General features: G+C 37.5%; 1 protein-coding gene across 1 annotated transcript; it reads right to left on the bottom strand.

Moving 5' to 3' along the window:
* Nucleotides 1-3,371: 3,371 nt before the first annotated feature.
* On the bottom strand, nucleotides 3,372-20,309 carry LOC128549331 (luciferin 4-monooxygenase-like). The gene is made up of 4 exons (XM_053525930.1): nucleotides 20,268-20,309; nucleotides 10,099-10,270; nucleotides 4,088-4,185; nucleotides 3,372-3,437 (listed from the first exon to the last, which is right to left on the bottom strand). The coding sequence occupies exons 1-4, from the start codon at nucleotides 20,307-20,309 to the stop codon at nucleotides 3,372-3,374; spliced, it is 378 nt and encodes a 125-aa protein (XP_053381905.1).
* Nucleotides 20,310-23,782: the final 3,473 nt, after the last annotated feature.

The raw sequence follows: 23,782 nt of genomic DNA, 5'->3' as shown, positions 1-23,782 counted from the left end.
CCCTACGGCCAATAATAAAAAAGTTCCTAAAAATAAGCTATTTATAGTAACGTAAAAGGGAAGTAATTAAAAAAAAATATTGTAAGTGAACAAAAGAAGGCTCTGCCAAATAAATTTGTTGACATAAATGAAATTTCAGATCACTATCTTCATTAGTTACAGATATATACCCATTTTAATTTGAAATAAAGGGAGGTAATTTGACAAAATCAGTCCATAGTTATCTACCCTGATTGTCTCAGTCCAACTAATGACAATTATGAAATTTCAAATAAGTCCTATAAGTACTTACTGATATAAATCCATTTTGATTACAATCAGGGGAGGTAATCAGATATAAAATAACTCTGGAACCTACGATTGGATTTGATTTGTCATGGAATCTAAGATTTATTGTTGTTGAAGATATTTTGGAAGTTTGGAAGTTGTATCAAATAAAACCATAAATGAAGTCTCTATATGGCTGCAAAAGACAAAATAGCCAATTTTGGACCTTTAAGGGGCCATAACTCTGGAACCCATGATGGGATCTGGCCAGTTCAAGAAAGGAACCAAGACCTTGTGGTGATACAAGTTGTGTGCAAGTTTGGTTAAAATCAAATCATAAATGAAGCTGCTATTGTGCAGACAAGGTCAAAATAGCTAATTTTGGCCCTTTCAGGGGCCATAACTCTGGAACCCATTATGGGATCTAGCCGGTTCAAGAAAGGAACTGAGATCTTATGGTGACACAAGTTTTGTGCAAGTCTGATTAAATTCAAATCATAAATGAAGCTGCTAATGAGCAGACAAGGTCAAAATATCTAATTCTGGCCCTTTCAGGGGCCATAACTCTGGAACCCATAAAGGAATCTGGCCGGTTCAAGAAAGGAACCAAGATCTTATGGTGATACAAGTTGTGTGCAAGTTTGGTAAAAATCAAATCATAAATAAAGCTGCTATTGTGCAGACAAGGTCAAAATAGCTAAATTTGGCCCTTTCAGGGGCCATAACTCTGGAACCCATAATGGGATCTGGCCGGTTCAAGAAAGGAATCGAGATCTTATGGTGATACAAGTTGTGTGCAAGTTTGGTTAAAATAAAATCATAAATGAAACCACTATCCTGCAGACAAGAAATTGTTGACGCACGGACGCACAGACGACGGACGAAGGGTGATCACAAAAAGCTCACCTTGTCACTATGTGACAGGTGAGCTAAAAATTTGTGCCAGAGTTATGCATCTTGTGTCATATGATGTGGGTGATGATGTTAAACAAGTATTTTAAGTTTGAATCAAATCCATTCAGTAATAACAGAGATAGTTTTTAAGGTTAAAGTTTTTGATGCACTTTCACTCTAAGTGAAAAGGGGAGAAAATCAGGAAATATGGGTGCCCTTATGTCAGATGATGTGGATGATGATGAGGAATAACTATTTCAAGTTTGAATCAAATCCATCAAGTAATTACAGAGATAAGTTGTAAAAAGCGAAAGTTTAAGAAAACTTTAACCAAGGTGGGGACGCGGAAAGACGCCGACGCCGGGTCGAGTAGGATAGCTCTCCTTATACTTCGTAGAGTCGAGCTAAAAATATGCACAACTAAGCTTACTTAGATGTTGTCATTTTCTATCAAAACAAGTTTTTATTTGCAGTTCTTTACCCAAAATAAATATTTTATAAGCACTTTTCCCTTATTTAACTGGCAAGTGGCAAGTAGCAAGTGACAACTGGCAACTAGCAACTGGCAAGTCGTGACCAGCATCCCATATGTTTCTATGGTTCAAATCATTAAGGTTTTTTGTACAGTACCTTTTGTATTTCATTTACATATTGTAGTCAGTTAAACCACTAATTAAGCTACTTATTGTTCCTAGGTTTTGTACCAGCATAAACTGGGTTTCCATAAATATATGTCATGTTCTCACATGAATCAGAAGTGGATAATGTCTATTGCGTTGCATGACATTTTTATTTGTCACAGAGAACTCTTGCTTACCTTATCAGAAGTATAACTTGAGAAAAAATATCCATTTTTTTTCCTAAAATATTTTTCCTGGTTATACAAAATGCTTGACACTGGTTTAAAGATTCACATTGACAAATGACCTATAAAGATGTAAAACAAACAAGAGGACCATGATGGTCCTGAATCGCTCACCTGTTCCCATATGACCCAGTGTTGAGTATGATGTCGTTTTTTCTATTATTTGACATAGTGACCTAGTTTTTGAGCTCATGTGACCCAGTTTTGAACTTGACCTAGATATCATCAAGATAAAAATTCTGACCAATTTTCATGAAGATCCATTGAAAAATATGGCCTCTAGAGGTCACAAGATTTTTCTATTATTTGACCTATTGACCTAGTTTTTGAAGGTATGTGACCCAGTTTTGAATCTGACCTAGATATCATCAAGGTGAACATTCTCACTAATTTTCATGAAGATCTCATGAAAAATATGGCCTCTAGAGAGGTCACAAGGTTTTTTTATTATTTGACCTACTGACCTAGTTTTTGATGGCACCTGACCCAGTTTCAAACTTGACCTAGATATCATCAAAGTGTACATTCTGACCAATTTTCATGAAGATCCATTTAAAAGTATAACCTCTAGAGAGGTCACAAGGTTTTTCTATTTTTAGACCTACTGACCTAGTTTTTGACCGCAGTTGACCCAGTTTCAAATCTGACCTAGATATCATCAAGATGAAGAATCAGACCAATTTTCATACAGATCCCATGAAAAATATGGCCTCTAGAGTGGTCACAAGGTTTTTTTCATTATTTGACCTACTGACCTAGTTTTTGATTGCACATGACCCAGTTTCAAATTTGACCTAGATATCATCAAGATGAACATTCAGACCAACTTTCATACAGATCCCATGAAAAATATGGCCTCTAGAGAAGTCACAAGGTTTATTCATTATTTGACCTACTGAACTAGTTTTTGATGGCACATGACCCAGTTTCGAACTTGACCTAGATATCATCAAGGTGAACATTATGACCAATTTTCATGAAGATCCATACAAACATATGGCCTCTAGAGAGGTCACAAGGTTTTTCTATTTTTAGACCTACTGACCTAGTTTTGGACCGCACGTGACCCAGTTTCGAACTTAGCCTAGATATCATCAAGATGAACATTCTGACCAACTTTCATAAAGGTCCCATGAAAAATGTGACCTCTAGAGTGATCACAAGCAAAAGTTTACGCACGCACGCACGCACGGACAACGGACACCACGTGATCACAAAAGCTCACCATGTCACTTTGTGACAGGTGAGCTAAAAATGAAAATTGCATCCCAGTTTTGACCCAGCCATCGATGAAGAAGTTTTTAGTTTCTTCAGGTGCATTGAAATAGCCAAGACAAACCTGAGGTCATCTGATCCAAATTTCCCCTTCCTCATCTACACCACAAGTCTTGCCAGTGTCTACATCCACTATCTGAACAAATACATACATTTAATTGGCTTCATGCATAAACTTAACATCTGTTAGCTCCTAATTGATCTGGGATCTGAATAATTTCATTTCTGAAAATGGTATTTTTATGTCTTATAGATTTTTCAGCCAAAAGCTATGATTTATTGTAACAAGAGCTGTCACTAATGGTGACAAATGCCCCAGCAGCACCTTGACCTTTAACCTGGTGACCATGACCTGGTGACCACAAAGTCAATATGGGTTGTGTACTCGATAAGTATTATCAGCATGTGTAGTCTAGAGGTCCTGGGTGCAGTGGTTCGCGAGGAAAGTGCCTTCATGCAAAAAGTTAATGTTGTCACGAACAAACAAACAAACAGACGGACAGTTGAAAACTAATATGCCTCCCTTCAGGGGCATAAAAAGAAGCATTGAAATTACAACAAAATAATTTCTACTGTTGAAAAAAGACTGTAATGAATATTCATCTTATGACAGAACTTGGAACTTCTATATTGGTCAGACATTTTCATTGTTGAACTCATAACCTTGATATTAGTTTAATCATTCAGCCTAGTGTAATATGAAAGACCATAATGACGTCTAAAACAGAGGTTATAAGTTCTAATCTCTGAAATAAGTTAGAGCTTTTCTTTTTGCAACAAAAATACCTTTATCTCGACCAAAGGAAGGAGTTTTCCCACTGATTTATATTTAAATGTATCCTTCCCATTTACATGTGTTACACCAATTTCTGTCATTCCATATCCTGGAAAACAAGAAAAACACCAATATTCAAGGAATAAAAGTTATTTGGACACTCATGAATGTAATATACATGTGTAGGTAGATAATGTGGATGCCTCAATCAACAAAATTACAACCAAAGTTCAAATACAAAAACGTTACATTCAAACAAAGTAGTTCTTTATGCTGCATCTCAGAAGTCTTAAACAAGAGGGCCATGAAGACCCTGTATCGCTCATCTGACCTATTGACCTAAAGATCATCAAGATAGTTTAAGATATGGTCATAAATGTGGCCTCTAAAGTGTTAACTAACTTTTTCTTTGATTTGACCTGGTGACCTGGTTTTTGACCCCATATGACTCAGATTCGAACTTGACCTAAAGATCATCAAGATCAACATTCTGACTAAGTTTCATGAAGATACAGTCATAAATGTGGCCTCTAGAGCGTTAACAAGCTTTTCCTTTAATTTGACACAGTGACCTAGTTTTTGAACCCACATGACCCAGATTTGAACTTGACCTAAAGATCATCAAGATTAACATTCTGACCAAGTTTCATGAAGATACAGTCATAAATGTGGCCTCTAAAGCGTTAACAAGCTTTTCCTTTCATTTGACACAGTGACCTAGTTTTTGATCCCACCTGACCCAGATTTGAACATGGCCTATAGTTCATGAAGATTAACATTCTGACCAAGTTTCATTAAGATATGGTCATAAATGTGGCCTCTGGAGTGTTAACAAGCTTTTCGTTTGATTTGACCTGGTGACCTAGTTTTAGACCCTACATAACCCAGATTCAAACTGAACTTTAAGATCATCATGAGTAACATTCTGACCAATTTTTATGAAGATACAGTCATAAATGTGGCCTCTAAAGTGTTAACAAACTTTTCCTTTGATTTGACCTGGTGACCTAGTTTTTGACCCCAGATGACCCAAAATCAAATTCATCCAAGATTGTATATAGGGTAACATTCTGACCAAGTTTCATTAAGATTGGGTCGAAATTGTGACCTTTAGAGTGTTAACAAGCTTTTCCTTTGATTTGATCCGTTGACCTAGTTTTTGACCCCAGATGACCTAATATCAAATTCATTCCAAAAAAGGACAATAATTCTTGCAAAAAGCAGGATGAAGTTATGTTTCTTGATGTACATACAGTAAACCTCACTTATAAGGAACTCGGATATAAGGAACACTCGGTTATAAGGAACAGTTTTCAATTCCCCGATCTAATTCCTTCTTTATTCAATGTAAAAATCCTGGTTATAGGGAACTCGGTTATAAGGAACACTCGGTTATAAGGAACACATTTTCCAGTCCCAAAGTACAAAATTCAATTGAAAACACCTCGGTTATAACGAACAGACATAAAGAATAACTAGAAATGTGTCCATGGGACACAGATGCCCCCACTACATGACATTAGTCAGGGGCCAGAACTCCTACAATACTGAATGAATCCGGATGCGAAACCCCAGGTGCACAACTACACATGCTGACCAACATTCCTGTAAACTTTGGTGATTCTAGGTCAAATACTTTTGGGGCTATGCGCGACACAACATTAAAATGACCAATTTTTTACTAAGTCAGGGGCCATAACTCCTACATGACTGGATGAATCCGGACGCGAAACCCCAGGTGCACAACTACACATGCTGACCAACATGCCTGTAAAGTTTTGTGACTCTAGGTCATATACTTTTGGAGCTAGGCACGACACAACATTAAAATGACCAATTTTTACAAAGTCAGGGGCCATAACTGCTACATGACTGAATGAATCCGGACGCGAAACCCCAGGTGCACAACTACACATGCTGACCAACATTCCTGTAAACTTTGGTGATTCTAGGTCAAATACTTTTGGAGCTATGCGCGACGCAACATTAAAATGACCAATTTTTTACTAAGTCAGGGGCCATAACTCCTACATGACTGGATTAATCCAGACGCGAAACCCCAGGTGCACAACTACACATGCTGACCAACATGCCTGTAAAGTTTTGTGACTCTAGGTCATATATTTTTGGAGCTAGGCACGACACAACATTAAAATGACCAATTTTTACAAAGTCAGGGGCCATAACTTCTACATGACTGAATGAATCCGGACGCGAAACCCCAGGTGCACAACTACACATGCTGACCAACATTCCTGTAAAGTTTTGTGACTCTACGTCAAATACTTTCAGAGCTATGCGCGACACAACATTTTCGGAAGGACAGACGGACGGACGGAAGGACGGAAGGACAAGAGCAAATCTATATGCCCCCCCCAAAGTGGGGGCATAAAAATGATTGAAAACGGAAATAAACAGGAGAATCTCTGATGATGTCAGAGTAACGTCGGCACTTTTACGCGCTTTCGTGCAAATGAAATCTCTGCTATGATATACACGATAAAAAGAAAATAGATCTATATAATTTCAGCATTAACGTTTACCAAATTTACCTACTAGACGATAGTAAACTTATATTTACTCAAGGTTATGCTCGAGAGCTACATGTATTAGGTATTTCATGTTAAGAATAGTGATCGAAATCAGTCTCGGTCACGGTCACAATAATACTATCCTAAATAAATGTGTTTTTTACCCGTGATTAACAATGGCAAACAGCCCAATTTACCAAATTTTCAATTGTAAAAAATGTAGCAGGTGCTAAAATGGGACAATAGCAAAACTATTCGTATAATTTTCACTTTAACCGTATGTATTGTACCATTGTCTAGTCGTAATACACTGTATGTCATAAACACCTTACTTTTAAATTTTAATGGGTAGTCTAATTTAACAATTTCAAGACTTATTTTATATTAGTATTGATGCATTCACATAGCATGCAGTCGAGCAAGGTAAGGGGAGTAACTGCAACATGTCACTATGTAACCATCTCTAAAAAGAAGATAGAAATAACCATCAAAAATAAACACAAATTACGGTCATTCTCACCGACGTACATTTTGGCTTAGTCTAGGTTTAACGTCGTGTTTCAACACTATTTCAGTCATATGCATGCAGACTGAGTTTACCTTACCATCTCTCCAGGAAAGGGCCTGTACTAGACTTGCAACTTTTTCATATAAGGATTCATTTTCGGCCCATAAAGTGAATACATAGGCCTTTTCAAACGTCAGTCAAATAGTGTTCGCTATACAAATTGTGTTCGTTATACAAACCTCGGTTAAGGAGGTAGGTTACCTTGTTACAAGGGTAAATTCAAATTAGTTGAACCGCAGCATTTTTCTGTATTTCGTGTAATATGAAGTTTTAACTGCTACAATCTCAATGTCGTTTTTCTCTGTCCTTTCAAGTTCAATTTTTATCCAGGTTTGAAGAGCATGACCCTCCAAAGGTATTTCATATTAAAAGAAGAAGGAAAATACGTATATTTAACACTTTTCAGTGTATTTTAGTTTCATTGATATCCGTAGAAGTCTGCATAATTGATAGATTTATTGGTATGCACGTTATCTTTCTAATATAAGCTTAAAATGTATATGTCGCGGGGCTCGTGTTTCCATGGTAACGCATTTTCTCTCATTTTTAAACAACTATGTATAAAAATAGGGGTTTTCGACGGCTTTAGTGCCATTCTGTTAATGACCAACATGAAATATTTGGGTAATATTATTAGCAAAATACCAAGCACTTTACATGGTACCCTATTTTTCTTAAATTTTAAAGTAACCATGGCAACAGAGATGTTTAAAATAGCTTATATCTTGCTGTTTGTCGTAATTTCTTTAAAAAAGATATTGAATAAGATTAGCTTTCTACTTGATGTAGCTTTAAAACATATCATTTCTAACGTAGGTTACGTTTTCGTGTTATTTGCATTTATTCAAAGAAATTTCACAGCTTAGAATACGTACAGCAGTACCCCTCGTCTGCCATTTTTCATGGAAAAATCGTTCAGCGTGCTGCTATTATTCTCATGAATATTGTTGAAATGAAAATAAAAAGCTGAAGCTGTGTTTCTTAAATAGACCAGTGTCAACGCTTTTGAATTTTACATTTCGATACATAGGTCACGGGCTTTGTTTCCATGGTAACATCAGTTCAATTCAAGAAACCACAATTTTCTACTGAAATTTGAACAATTTTAGATCTTAGTTTTAGTATGTAAGTAACAAATTATCAATGGAACCTGAAAAATAGGTATTACAAATCAAACTGCTAGACTTTTTATTTGAAAATGGCCGTAAGAAGTAACCTTTCACCCAACTATATTCCAAATAACATTGGTTGCCATCATCCATTTTCTTACATTCCGCATAACATTTCAATATAACTACATAAAAGAAGCAAAATATTGATTATTATTCAGAGCAAAAGACTCATAAAAAATATTTCAGCAAATAATTGTTATTTGAAAATAGCTAAAATAAAGATGTACAGAATTACGTACTTTCAAGATAAAAGCTATTAATTTTTCTGCGGTAACTGACACGTAACGTCATGACGTCAATGACGTCATTTAAGGCAACATTGTTTTGAAGCGTTTCTGCGGCAATTTATTCATTATTTCTGCATTATTAAACCATAAAGCATCAGATCGAAGACAAGTTTATGATTTGTTTTCAAAAGAATGAATATACAAACACATTTAGTTTGTCGTAAACGTCGTCGTAAATCGTCACGTTAGCTTCCAGTTGGACATGCGCACATACAAATATGAAGGTAACCTACCTCCTTAAAAGGAACTAGTTCGCTATACGGATATAAGGAACCTCCCTTATAAGGAACAATTTTTAGAGGTCCCAAACTGTTCCTTATAAGTGAGGTTTACTGTAGTCAGCTTGTGATGGTGAAAACTGTTGCAAATTTCAAAGCAATAGCTTGAATAGTTTAGGAGAAAAGCTGCCCAAAACATAAAACTTAACCAAGAAATCTGATATTTTCTAAGTCCGAAAGGGGCCATAAGTCTTGCAAAAAGCAGGACAGATTTCCGAAAGGGGCCATAAGTCTTGCAAAAAGCAGGATAGATTTATGTTTCTTGCTGTACATGGTCAGCTTATGATGGTGAACAAATGTTGCAAGTTTTAAAGCAATAGCTTTGATAGTTGAGAAAAGCTGACTTAAACATATTACTCAACCAAGAAAACTGATTTTCTAAGTCAAAAAGGGGCAATAATTCTTGAAAAAAGCAGGATGGAGTTATGTTTCTTGATGTACAGTGTCAGCTTATGACGGTGAACTAGTGTTGCAAAGTTTAAAGCAAAAGCTTTGATAGTTTAGGAGAAAAAGTTGACCTAAACATACAACTTAACCAAGAAATCTGATATGTTCTAAGTTCAAAAGGGGCCATAAATCTTGCAAAAAGCAGGATGGAGTTATGTTTCTTGCTGTACAGGGTCAGCTTATGATGGTGAACAAGTGTTGCAAGTTTTAAAGCAATAGCTTTGATAGTTTAGGAGAAAAGCTGACCTAAACATAAAACATAACCAAGAAAATTGATTTTCTAAGTCCAAAAGGGGCAATAATTCTTGCAAAAAGCAGGATGAAATTATGTTTCTTGATGTACAGGGTCAGCTTATGATGTTGAACAAGTGTTGCAAGTTTCAAAGCAATAGCTTTGATAGTTTAGGAGAAAAGTTGACCTAAACATAAAACTTAACCAAGAAATCTGACTTTTTCTAATTCCAAAAGGGGCCATAAATCTTGCAAAAAGAAGGATGGAGTTATGTTTCTTGCTGTACAGGGTCAGCCTATAATGGTGAACAAGTGTTGCAAGTTTTAAAGCAATAGCTGTAGTTTAGGAGAAAAACTGACCTAAACATAAAACTTAACCATGCAACGCTGACGCCGATCAAGTGATGACAGTAACTCATCATTTTTTTTCCAAAAAATCAGATGAGAAAAAATGCTACAAGCTTTCTCCACTATAGACTATACTACTTGTTTTAAGACCAAGAGTTACCTTGGTTATTACAGGGTAGTTTCAGCTTGGTTTTTACAACATCTTCTATTTCCTTGCTAAGTGGGGCAGAACCACAAACTGCACCCTTAACCGAGGATAAATCATACTCTGACACTTTTGGATACTTAGCAAACATTACCGTTATAGGTGGTACAGTCTGTATGGTAGCTGGCTGAAAAATATTAAAGTATATACTGTCAAAGACCTTAAACAAGTAAGAAACTCTCAAAAGAACATAGAATATAAGGATATGTAGAAGCATTATCTGCTGCATTAGTCAATTAAGTACAATATCAATCAGTGGTACATCAACAAAATATAACAAACAATACAATGCTAACACACAGAGTGCCTACATGGTGAACAGTGTATTGAAGGAGTATTGAATCATGTGATCATCTCCTGAATTAGAGTAACAGTACTAAAATAATATGAAACAAGGCAGCCTGAAAGACAGCTAAATCCCCCGTCACTGTTATGGATGACGAAAGGATAAACATTTGACCCTGAGCAGTGACCTTGACCTTGAACTGACAGGGCTGACTCATGAAATATGCACATCATCTTCATGAGGTGATTATTTGGCCTAAGTTTCATGAAAATCCTTCAAGGGGTTTAGAAGATACAGAGCTCAAACCTTTGACCTTGAGTTGTGACCTTGACCTTGAGTTGACATGGCTGACTCATGAGTTCTTGATGAAGTGATCATGAGAGCCAAGTTTGATGAAAATCCTTGTAGGGTTTTACGATATACAGAGTGGACACAAAATTGAAGGCTCAAAACTTAGACCCTAAGGTGCAACCTTGACCTTAAGCCTGCATGGCTGACTCATGAGTTCTGCACATCATCTTGATGAGGTGATCATTTGACCAAGGTTTCATATGAATCCTTCAAGAGGATTAGGAGATACAGAGCAGACACAAAATGGAAGACTCGAACCTTTGGCCCTGAGCTGTGACCTTGACCCAACATGGCTGACTCATAAGTTCTGCACATCCTCTTGATGGTGTGATCATTTGACCCAAGTTTCATGAAAATCCTTCAAGGGGTTTAGGAGATAAAAAGCGGACACAGAATGGAAGGCTCAAAACTTTGACCCTAAATTGTGACCTTGACACTGATAGGGCATGGCTGACTCATGGGTTCTTCACATCATCTTGATGAGGTTATCACTTGACCCAAGTTTTATAAAATTCTTTCAAGGGGTTTAGGAGATACAGAGCAGACACAAACTAGAAAATGCTTTTGTAAAAAAGCGCATGTCTCCCCCAATGCAAAGTCCTATAGGCAAGAAGTCAATAGGAGTCAGGAGCGAAAGTCAAAGAGACACTGATGGTTGGCTGCAATAGGGATCATCTACTTGGCATGTCCAGTCATCCCACTAAATTTCAACACTCTTGGCCTAGTGGTTCTCAAGTCACTGTTCAGGCTCATGTGACCTTGACCTTTGATCAAGTGACCTAAATAAATAGGGGTCATCTACTCTGCATGTCCAATCATCCTATTAAGTTTCAAAATTCTAGGTCAAGTGGTTCTCAAGTTATTTCCAAAAAAATGATTTTACATGAACAGGCCACTGTGACCTTGATCTTTAATAGACTGACCCCAAAATCTATAGGGGTCATCTACTCTGCATGTTCAATCATCCTATGAAGTTTCAACATTCTTGGTCAAGTGGTTCTCAAGTTATTGATCGGAACTGGTTATCAATGTTCAGGCCCCTGTGACCTTGACTTTTAACGGAGTGACCCCAAAAACAATAGGGGTCATTTACTCTGCATGAACAATCATCCTATGAAGTTTCAACATTCTGGGTTGACAGGTTCTCAAGTTATTGATTGGAAATGGTTTTCCATGTTCAGGCCCCTGTGACCTTGACCTTTAACAGAGTGATCCCAAAATCATTAGGGGTCATCTACTCCGCATGACCAATCATCCTATGAAGTTTCATCATTCTGGGTCAAGTGGTTCTCCAGTTACTGACCGGAAATGGTTTTCAATGTTCGGGCCCGTGACCTTGACCTTTAACAGAGTGACCCCAAAATGGTTAGGGGTCATCTACTCTGCATGACCAATCATCCTATTAAGTTTCAACATTCTGGGTCAAGTGGTTTTCAAGTTACCGACCGGAAATGGTTTTCAATGTTCAGGCCCATGTGTGACCTTGACCTTTAACGGAGTGACCCCAAAATCAATAGGGGTCATCTGCTTTGCATGTACAATCATCCTATGAAGTTTCAACGTTCTTGGTCAAGTGGTTCTCTAGTTATTGATCGGAAATGATTATCAATGTTCAGGCCCCTGTGACCTTGACCTTTAACGGAGTGACCCCAAAATCAAAAGGGGTCATCTACTCTTCATGACCAATCATCCTATGAAGTTTCAACATTCTGGGTCAAGTGGTTCTGTAGTTATTGATCGGAAATGGTTTTCAATGTTCAGGCCCCTGTGACCTTGACCTTTAACAGAGTGACCCCAAAATCGATAGTGGTCATCTGCTTTGCATGTACAGTCATCCTATGAAGTTTCAACGTTCTGGGTCAAGTGGTTCTCTAGTTATTGATCGGAAATGGTTTTCAATGTTCAGGCCCCTGTGACCTTGACCTTTGACGGAGTGACCCCAAAATCAAAAGGGGTCATCTACTCTTCATGACCAATCATCCTATGAAGTTTCAACATTCTGGGTCAAGTGGTTCTGTAGTTATTGATCGGAAATGGTTTTCAATGTTCAGGCCCCTGTGACCTTGACCTTTAACAGAGTGACCCCAAAATCGATAGTGGTCATCTGCTTTGCATGTACAGTCATCCTATGAAGTTTCAACGTTCTGGGTCAAGTGGTTCTCTAGTTATTGATCGGAAATGGTTTTCAATGTTCAGGCCCCTGTGACCTTGACCTTTGAAGCAGTGACCCCAAAATCAATAGGGGTCATCTACTCTTCATGAACAATCATCCTACGAAGTTTCAACATTCTATGTCAAGTGTTTCTCTAGTTATTGATCAGAAATGGTTTTCAATGTTCAGGCCCCTGTGACCTTGACCTTTGACGGAGTGACCCCAAAAACAATACGGGTCGTCTACTCCAGCAGCCCTACAACCCTATGAAGTTTGAAGGTTCTAGGTCAAATGGTTCTCCAGTTATTGCTCGGAAATGAAGTGTGACGTACGGACGGACGGACGGAAGGACGGACGGACGGACAGGGCAAAAACAATATGTCTCCCCCAGAGGGGGGGAGACATAAATAGAAGGCTCAAACCTTTGACCCCTGAGTTGTGATCTTGACCTTGAGCCAACATGTCTGACTTATAAGTGCTGCACATCGTCATGATGAGGTAATCATTTGACATAAGTTTCATGAAAATCTTTCAGTAGGTTTAGGAGATATTGAGCAGACACAAAATAGAAGGCTCAAACCTTTGACCCTAAGTTGTGACCTTGACCTTGAGTCAGTATGGCTGACTCATAAGTTCTGCACATTGTCTTGATGAGATGATCATTTGACCAAAGTTTTATAAAATTCCTTCAAGGGGTTTAGGAGATACAGAGTGGACACAAAATGGAAGGATGAAACCTTTGACCTTGAGCTGTGACCTTGACCTTGAGCAAACATGGGTGACTCATGAGTTCTGCACATTGTCTTGATGAGGTGATCATTTGACCCAAGTTTCATAAAAATCCTTCAAGGGGTTTAGGAGACATGGAGCTGACACGAAAGTGTTACGGACAGACCATGAAGGACGGACGGAAGGACAGACGGAGACCATTCTTATAAACCCACCACTCGTGGCAGGGGATTAATAAGGAGTGCCTCAATCAGGAATTGTTACAGTTCATCAGCTTGCCTAGAAATATGCATTTGTATCGATTTAAAGATTTTGGAAAAAAAACAAAACAAACCAATACTGCACATGTGTGTACTGATGTGCAAGACATTGCGGCTCAGACAAGTTATGTGGACCCTTATTACGCACAAGGAAAAAGAGTTTTCTTCCAAAAAATTTGAAGTCAGACGTTCTTTGCACATGCAGGAAGACCACAATTTTAAATTTAATAGTATATCTCATTTGGTATATATCGCATGGTACCTTTGAGGGATTGATCCAGATTTCCTTGATTTGCAACGAAAATAGATAGGATTGATTCCCTGTAACTATATAATGCTACAACACATATCTTAGGTTAACTACTGTGAAAAACTGGTTTTAAAAAATGTTGTGTGATACAGACTGACCTTTCATCTTTAAATTCCACACTTCCGACTTTTTAACCAAATATGTAATGTCATAGTGTTTCAGGTCTACCCTGATTACATTATGAGCCACACCATGAGAAAACCAACTTAGTGCGTCTGCGACAAGCATGGATCCAGACCAGCCTGGGCATCTGCGTAGTTTGGTCAGGATCCATGCTGTTCACTTTCAAAGCCTACTGCAACTAGAATGTGTCTGTAGGACACAGGATGTGCCCCTCACTGGTACATTTGTCACAAATAAGGGGCAATAATTCAAATGTTTGCAGTCTTGATGGGGTATAGCCTAAACAAACATTTTATGAAAAGGATTCACTATGCTTGGCCATATATTTTTTTAGCTATGAGCATCACAAACAAAAAATCCACTAATTTGGCTATTCAAGGGCAGTAACTCTGAACTAAGCACTAAGATTCTCAAGAAGAATGCCATATGTGCAAGGTCACATCAATTTACATCAAAGTCTTTTTGAGCTAGGCACATATCAGGTGAAAATGTGCATTATTTTACTATTTCTGGGCCCATAACTCTAACAAGAGCTGTCCGATTTCGAAATATTGTCCCAGAAGCAGGAAAATATTACCCAAAAAGGTTAAATATCAGAAGAATTTTAAGTTCAAAAGGGGACATAATTTGACCAAAATGAAGGTCAGAGTTATGGGACTTGCTGCTATCAACTAGTTTTATAACACCGAAGGCACATGTAAAGTTTCAATTCAATATCTGCATTAGTTTTGGAGATAGTAACTTGCATGTAAAACTTTAACCAGAATTTTCTAAGTGCATTAAGGGGCATAATTTGCCCAAAATATATGTCAGAATTATGGGACTTGACCCAGTGAGGTTGGTAATTGATCTAGAAAAAGAAAAAAAAAGTTTCAAATCTATATGCTTTTTAGTAATAGCTGTATGTACTTGCACGCAAAACTTTAACCAGAATTTTCTAAGTCCAAAAGGGGGCATAATTAGGCCAACATGAAGGTCAGAGTTATGGGACTTGCTGCTATCAACTAGTTTTATAACCCAAAAGACACATTTTAAGTTTCAATTCAATATCTGCATTAGTTTTTGAGACAGAAACTTGCATGTAAAACTTTAACCAGAATTTTTTCTAAGTCCAAAAAGGGGGCATAATTTGCTCAAAATACATGTCAGAGTTATGGGACTTGATCCAGAGAGGTTGGTAATTGACCTAGAAAAAAAACAACAAGAGGGTCATGATGACCCTGGATCGCTCACCGGCACAATATAAGCTACATGTTTCAAATGTCAAACTGATGATTTTTAGAATTTTTTTGGAAGATTTTCCGATGTACAATCAAGTAACCCATGGGGCGGGGCCAATTTTACCCCAGGGGTCATGATTTGAACAAATTTTGTAGAAGTCTACTAGGCAATGCTACATGTCAAATATCTAAGATCTAGGCCTTCTGATTTATTTTAAGAAAATTTTTGAAGATTTTCCTATGTAAAATCAAGTGACCCCTGGGGCGGGGTCAATTTTGACCATGGGGGTCATGATTTGAACAAATTTTGTAGAGGTCCATTAGGAAATGCTACATGTCAAATATCTAAGCTCTAGGCCTTCTGGTTTATTTTTAGAAAATTGTTGAAGATTTTCCTATGTAAAATCAAGTGACCCCTGGGGCGGGGTAAATTTTGACCATGGGGGTCATGATTTGAACAAATTTTGTAGAGGTCCATTAGGAAATGCTACACGTCTAATATCTAAGCTCTAGGCCTTCTGGTTTATTTTTAGAAATTTTTTCTATGTACAATCAAGTAACCCTATGGGGCGGGGTCAATTTGACCCCGGAGGTCATGATTTGAATAAATTTTGTAGAAGTCTACTAGGCAATGCTATATGTCAAATATCTAAGCTCTAGGGCTTCTGGTTTATTTTTAGAAAATTGTTGAAGATTTTCCTATGTAAAATGAGGTGACCCCTGGGGCGGGGTCAATTTTGACCCCGGGGGTCATGATTTTAACAAATTTTGTAGAGGTCCACTAGGCAATGCTACATGTCAAATATCTAAGCTCTATGCCTTCTGGTTTATTTTTAGAAAAATTTTGAAGATTTTCCTATGTAAAATCAAGTGACCCCTGGGGCGGGGTCAATTTTGACCCCAGGGTCATGATTTGAACAACTTTAGTAGAGGTCCACTAGGCAATGCTACATGTCAAATATCTAAGCTCTAGGTCTTCTGGTTTTTGAGAAGAAGATTTTTTAAGATTTTCCTATGTAAAATGAAGTGACCCCTGGGGCGGGGTCAATTTTGACCCCGGGGTCATGATTTAAACAAATTTGGTAGAGGTCCACTAGGCAATGCTTCACACCAAATATCTAAGCTCTAGAACTTCTGGTTTTTGAGAAGAAGATTTTTAAAGTTTTTCCTTTCGGTTGCCATGGCAACCAGAGTTCTGCATGGAATTCAAATCTTTGAAAAGATTTGTAGAGCTTCACCCAAGGAACATTCCTGTGAAGTTTGGATGAAATTGGCCTAGTGGTTTATGAGAAGGTGTCATTTAAAGTAAAAGTTTACGGACAATGGACGCCGGACGACGGACAACGGACGGTGAGTGATCCTAATAGCTCACCCTGAACCTTTGGCTCTGGTGAGCTAAAAATAAGTTTCAAAGCTATATGCCTTTAAATGATAGCTTTATGTACTTGCATGCAAAAACCTAACCAAGGTGTGACGCCGACGCGACGCCAATGCCAGGTGAGCAGAATAGCTAGACTATTCTTTGAATAGGCAAGCTAAAATTAGGGGTTGGAGCCAGCCAAAAATTAAGAGGTGTGCAAGTTTATATTATGTTAAAGACTTATGCAAGTTTTCAACCATTGATATTAACTCCCTGAGGCCGATATCATAATATACATGCTGCAGCAAGATAAGAATTTCAAACGTAACCACCTGACATCGAAGAACATTATCTGATCTTATCATAATCACACTCGCATGCAGTCAATTGAAATCATGCAGGGAAATATTATAAACATGGGTGTAAATCAAACTATACTTATAAAATCTTCCAAGTTTGAACAAATATTTATATATATCCACTTTCATCCGTAACTTATATCCAAATAGAATAATAATTTCACTTCGAAACATTCACCATTTTTACACACCTACTGTGTTTAATAAATATTTGAACATTTCCGATTTTATTACTTTTTTCACATGTAAACACATTAAATTTCAATAAATAGAAATACATTATTAACACAGAGTATTTACATCAGCATTACTCAAAATTACCACCCATTTTTGAGTGAATATCGATGGTTTATTTTGATGTAAATTAATTTCTAAACATGTACACAAACGTTGTGTGACACGCATTGAGACAGTTAAGTTGTAATATTTACACCCATCTTTGAAGAATTATTAAATTTACAAAAAGCGTTTATTTACACACATTTTTATGTATGAAACATGTTTTGCTGTGTTATTTTTATCCCTTTGAATTTAATGCGATGTAAGTGTACGAATATTTCAGCTTTCTAAAACTTAACATTTCCAAACATTCACGGAGCCAGATGAAAAATAGGTGCGCAAGTTCATATCATGATAAAGACTTATGCAAGGCTTCATTAATTTATATCAAATACATTCCGAGCTAGGCACATCAAGACTTCAGACAGACGGATGGACGCATGTACAAGACCAAATCTATATGCCCCCACCACTCATCGGGGGCACAATTAGAGAAACTGCTAGCGAACAGCATACATTCTGACCAGACTGCACGGATGAGAAGGCTGGTCTGGATCCATGCTGGTCGCAAAGCCACTATGTTGGGTTTCTCATGGCGTGGCTCGTAATTATGAACACTTTCTTGACCAATTATAATCAATAGTATAAATCAAACAAGAGGGTCATGATGACCTTGGATCGCTCACCAGAGTAATATAAGCTACATGTTTCAAATGTCAAACTGATGATTTTTAGAATTTTTTTGGAAGAATTTCCGATGTACAATCAAGTAACCCCTGGGGTGGGAACAATTTTACCCTGAGACAAAGTTTGTAGAAGTCTACTAGGCAATGTTACATATCAAATATCTAAGATCTAGGCCTTCTGGTTTATTTTTAGCAAATTTATGAAGATTTCCCTATGTACAATCAAGTAACCCCTGGGGCTGTGTCAATTTGACCCTGGGGGGTGGGTCAAGATTTGAACAACTTTTGTAGAGGTCCACTAGGCAATGCTACAGGTCAAATATCTAAGCTCTAGGCTTTCTGGGTTTTTTTAGAAAATTTTGAATATTTTTCTATGTACAATCAAGTAACCCCATGAGGCGGGGTCAATTTGACCCTGGGGGTCATGATTTGAACAAATTTTGTAGAAGTCTACTAGGCAATGCCACATGTCAAATATCTAAGATCTAGGCCTTCTGGTTTATTTTTAGACAATTTTTGAAGAGTTTCCTATGTAAAATCAAGTGACCCCTGGGGCCGGGTCATGATTTGAAATTTTTTTGTAGAGGTCTACTAGGCAATGCTACACGTCAAATATCTAAGCTCTAGGTCTTCTGGTTTATTTTAAGAAAATTTTGAAGATTTTTCTATGTACAATCAAGAAACCCTATGGGGCATGGTCAATTTGACCCGGGGGTCATGATTTGAACAAATTTTGTAGAAGTCTACTAGGCAATGCTACATGTCAAATATCTAAGCTCAAGGCCTTCTGGTTTATTTTTAGAAAATTTTTGAAGATTTTCTTATGTAAAATCAAGTGACCCCTGGGGCGGGGTCAATTTTGACCCCGGGGGTCATGATTTGAACAAATTTTGTAGAGGTCTACTAGGCAATGCTACATATCAAATATCTAAGCTCTAGGCCTTCTGGTTTATTTTTAGAAAATTTTGAACATTTTTCTATGTACAATCAAGAAACCATATGGGACGGGGTCAATTTGACCCTAGGGGTCATGATTTGAACATATTTTGTAGAAGTCTACTAGGCAATGCTACATGTCAAATATCTAAGATCTAGGCATTCTGGTTTATTTTTAGTAAAATCAAGTGACACCTGGGGCGGGGTCAAAATTCATGATTTGAACAAATTTTGTAGAGGTCCACTAGGCAATGCTACATGTCAAATATCTAAGCTCTAGGCCTTCTGGTTTATTTTTAGAAAAATTTTGAAGATTTTCCTATGTAAAATCAAGTGACCCCTGGGGCGGGGGCCAATTCTGACCCCAGGGTCATGATTTGAACTACTTCAGTAGAGGTCCATTAGGCAATGCTACAAGTCAAATATCTAAGCTCTAGGGCTTCTGTTTTTTGAGAAGAAGATTAAGATTTTCCTATGTAAAATCAAGTGACCCCTGTGGCGGGGTCAATTTTGTCCCCGGGGTCATGATTTGAACAAACTTGGTAGAGGACCACTAGGCAATGCTTCACACCATATATCTAAGCTCTAGGGCTTCTGGTTTTTGAGAAGAAGATTTTTAAAGTTTTTCCTTTCGGTTGCCATGGCAATCAGAGTTCATTATGGAATTCAATTCTTTGAATAATTTTTAAAGAGGACCATCCATGGAACATCCCTGTGAAGTTTCATCAAAATTGGCCTGGTAGTTTAGGAGGAGATGTTGTTTAAAGGAAAATGTGGACGGACGGATGACGTACGAACGGACCGGACGGACGGACGGACGCCGGACGGTGAACGATCACAATAGCTTTCACTTTGTGCTCAGGTGAGCTAAAAAGCTACAATAAAATATTATTTTCTTTTGTTCATTGGTTGAATTGGTTAAATAGTGTATCTGATATTTGGTGTATGTTTTTGTGCTTATTTACTGTATTTCAGTTTTCATTCAGCTTTGTGTTATCAATGGTACATTATTTATCTATATCAAAATAAACAATTGGCAGCTTCAAGTATGTATGAAATATTATATTAATTACAAACAGCTGATCAAACAGCAAATCTGGTGCATTTATAACCATTACTGTGTAGGTTGTTTTATGAATGAGGGGACTATATTTTGGATTATATTTCCAGATATACACAGTTTATGTACAAAAGGACCCAGCAATGGTTTGTTGGTTCCTGTTTCTTATAAAATAAAGGGGAAACAACTCTGCCCTGTAGTGATCTATATTTGTAATAAGTTTCATGAAGATCCTGCAATGAGTTACTTTCTTTTGTGGGAATTTATGAACTTTAAAAGCACTAAAGGGCAATAACTCTGCAGTTACTGAAGACATCCTAATGAAAGTTGTGCAAGCATCACAGCCCTATAGCAATCTATCTTTGTTTTAAGTTTCATGAAGATCCAACAATGTATTACAAAGGGAATTTATGGATTGCAAAAAAATCAAAAGGCATGACAAGTTTAAACAAGGCAGTCTGAAAGACAGCTAAATCCCCCGCCACTGCTATGGATAGTGAAAGGGTAAACCTTTGATTTTAGCTGTGACCTTGACCTTGAACTGACATGGCTGACTCATGAATTCTGCACAACGTCTTGATGAGGTGATCATTTGACCCAAGTTTCATGAAAATCCTTCAAGGGGTTTAGGAGATACAGAGCTGAAACCTTTGACCTTCAGTTGTGACCTTGACCTTGAGTTGACATGGCTGACTCATGTGTTCTTGATGAGGTGATCATTTGACCCAAGTTTGATGAAAATCCTTCAAGGGGTTTAGGAGATACAGAGTGGACGCAAAATGGAAGGTTCAAACCTTCGACCCTTAGTTGTGACCTTGACCTTGAGCTGTTTTGATGAGGTAATCATTTTACCCAAGTTTTATAAAATTCCTTCAAGGGGTTTAGGAGATATAGAGTGGACACGAAATGGAAGGCTCAAACCTTTGACCCTAAGTTGTGACCTTGACCTTGAGCCGGCATGACTGACTCATGGGTTCTGCACATCGTCTAGATGAGGTGATCATTTGACCCAAGTTTGATAAAATTCCTCTAAGGGGTTTAGGAGATATAGAGCGGACACAAAATGGAAGGCTCAAATCCTTGACCTTGAGTTGTGACCTTGACCTTGAGCCAACAAGGCTGACCCATGGGTTCTGCACATCGTCTTGATGAGGTGATCATTTGACCCAAGTTTCATGAAAATCCTTCAAGGAGTTTAGAAGATATAGAGCGGACACAAAATGGAAGGCTCAAAACCTTTGACCCCAAGTTGTGACCTTGACCTTGAGCCGGCATGGCTGACTCATGGGTTCTGCACATCGTCTTGATGAGGTGATCATTTGACCCAAGTTTTATAAAATTCCTTCAAGGGGTTTAGGAGATATAGAGCGGACACAAAATGGTAGGCTCAAACCTTTGACCTTGAGTTGTGACCTTGACCTTGAACCGACAAGGCTGACTCATGGGTTCTGCACATCGTCTTGATGAGGTGATCATTTGACCCAAGTTTCATGAAAATCCTTCAAGGGGTTTAGGAGATATGGACCGGACACGATTTTGTTACGGACGGAAGGACGGATGGACGGAAGGACGCAGACAATTCCTATAATCCCTCCGCCATGGCGGGGGATTAATGAAGTTATCCCAATAAAATTGCACATGCACCACAGCTTCTACATTTATGTAAAGTTTTGTGATAATCCATCAATTGGTGGGGGATAATAGAAATTTAATTTTACTGTTCACTCAATAGCGGAGAAACTTCACACATAGTAACAGTTTACATCACAAAACCCAAGATACTATGATTCATTAGTAACTAAAGATCAACTAATGTCTTCCTGTTTAACATTTAAACACTTGTAATGGAACCAGTTGGGGCACATGCAAATCCAACCTATTAAACTTGATTACAAAAATGAAATGTTCAGAACAAATATTCTGATACAGGTGCAAAGTCGAACATGACAACCAGAATTTTTTTTTTACACCTTCGACAGTTTCTTTCTATTTCAATGTCATACATGCCATATCTCCCGCCGGGAGTCTTTTTCTCCCGTATTTTCAGTATATCTCCCGGTCTCCCGCCGGGACATGAAAACCTCTCGTAAAAACATAAATTCAGAAAAAAAGTTCTCTGTCGAAAAATCGTATCTCAGACCCAATGTAGACCTTTAGCAAATACTTGAAATTCAATATCGAGTAGCCCGGAAATACTCTTCAAACATAATTTTAATAGTTGTCTATAATCCCTAGCATGTTTATCGAGAGATACACGCCTGAGGCATTAATTATCTTTCCACCTACTGTCACCATCTGCAAACAATTAACCATTGAATCTTACAATTGTAAACATGTGCATTCGAGATTTTAGACTGATTCAATAACATCAAAGTCCCTGATGCATAGGTTTCAAAACAATATGTAAACCAGTCTTAAAATTACGTCATTTTACCGCCACCTGCCAAAGTGTACTTTCGTTTTCGCTGACCTCAATATTTATCGAGCCATCAGAAGATGAGACAGATTAGTGCTAACACCGAGTTTATGCTTCTCAATTTAAATACTTGCACAATATGCAAAAAATCAACCATGATTTAACAAAAATTGGCGAGTTAATGTCAGACTACACAGAATTTCGGACAAACAAATTCCGTTAAGTGAATTTTATGAAATAAATTGCAATTGATACTGCCCAAAGAATTGACTGCCATTCCTTTGTGATATTGTCATGTTGCAATAATTAACAGGAGAAGAATTCCCAGTTTAAATACATGTTTAATCTAAATATGGACAATTATTAATCCAGCAATAGAACGACTTTCATTTTTGTTTTAACAACTTCATTTCTGAAAAGAAATGACTGCCCTTAAAAGACTGTTTTGACATAATATGTCCGCAATCTTTTGAGTATTGTATGCTTAAACATGTCAAAAAGATCACTCTCTCCAGATGCAGAAGCATCAACACATATAGCAAAAACAAAGTTCCTGGTTTCAATCTTTCATGGAATTCTGAATTTCTTTGGATTAATTAAAATGCTGTAAGTAATAATCATGCATTCTTTACACAACTGTTGGCTCCACTCATCAATTCAATATAGAAAACTTGATAATTTTTTCATGAAAACGGTTTTAGCGCGTAAAAATGAGCAGATAAAAGTCTCCCTTATTTTTACCCAAATCTCCCTAAAAAAAAAGGCCTGTTGAGGCAAATCTCCCTTATTGACCTTCTGAAAATATGGCATATATGCAATGTGGGAGAAGAAAGATATATATTGGATCAATGTATTAGGATTTACTCCAGACATGTCAACTTAATTAAGAATCATGTAACATAAATCAAGTCAAATGTAATATTTTGCTGATAAATGACTGATTACTTGGGGCGGATATCGTTTGACATCACTTAAGGTTATTTTAGAAAAGGGATTTCTATCAGTAGCACATGATCAGGTAATTCAGAACTTCCCCTGCTAGGTAAGAAAGAATAAATAATCAAGTAGCCTACCTAGTTAGCTCAGAAAGTAACACAAAAGACTATCAAGAA

The sequence above is a fragment of the Mercenaria mercenaria genome, chromosome 2 (assembly GCF_021730395.1).
Source record: "Mercenaria mercenaria strain notata chromosome 2, MADL_Memer_1, whole genome shotgun sequence".
In the NCBI taxonomy this organism is placed as follows: domain Eukaryota; kingdom Metazoa; phylum Mollusca; class Bivalvia; order Venerida; family Veneridae; genus Mercenaria; species Mercenaria mercenaria.
The sequence above is the reverse complement of the archived record's forward strand: the minus strand, read 5'-3'. Positions and strand labels throughout refer to the sequence as shown.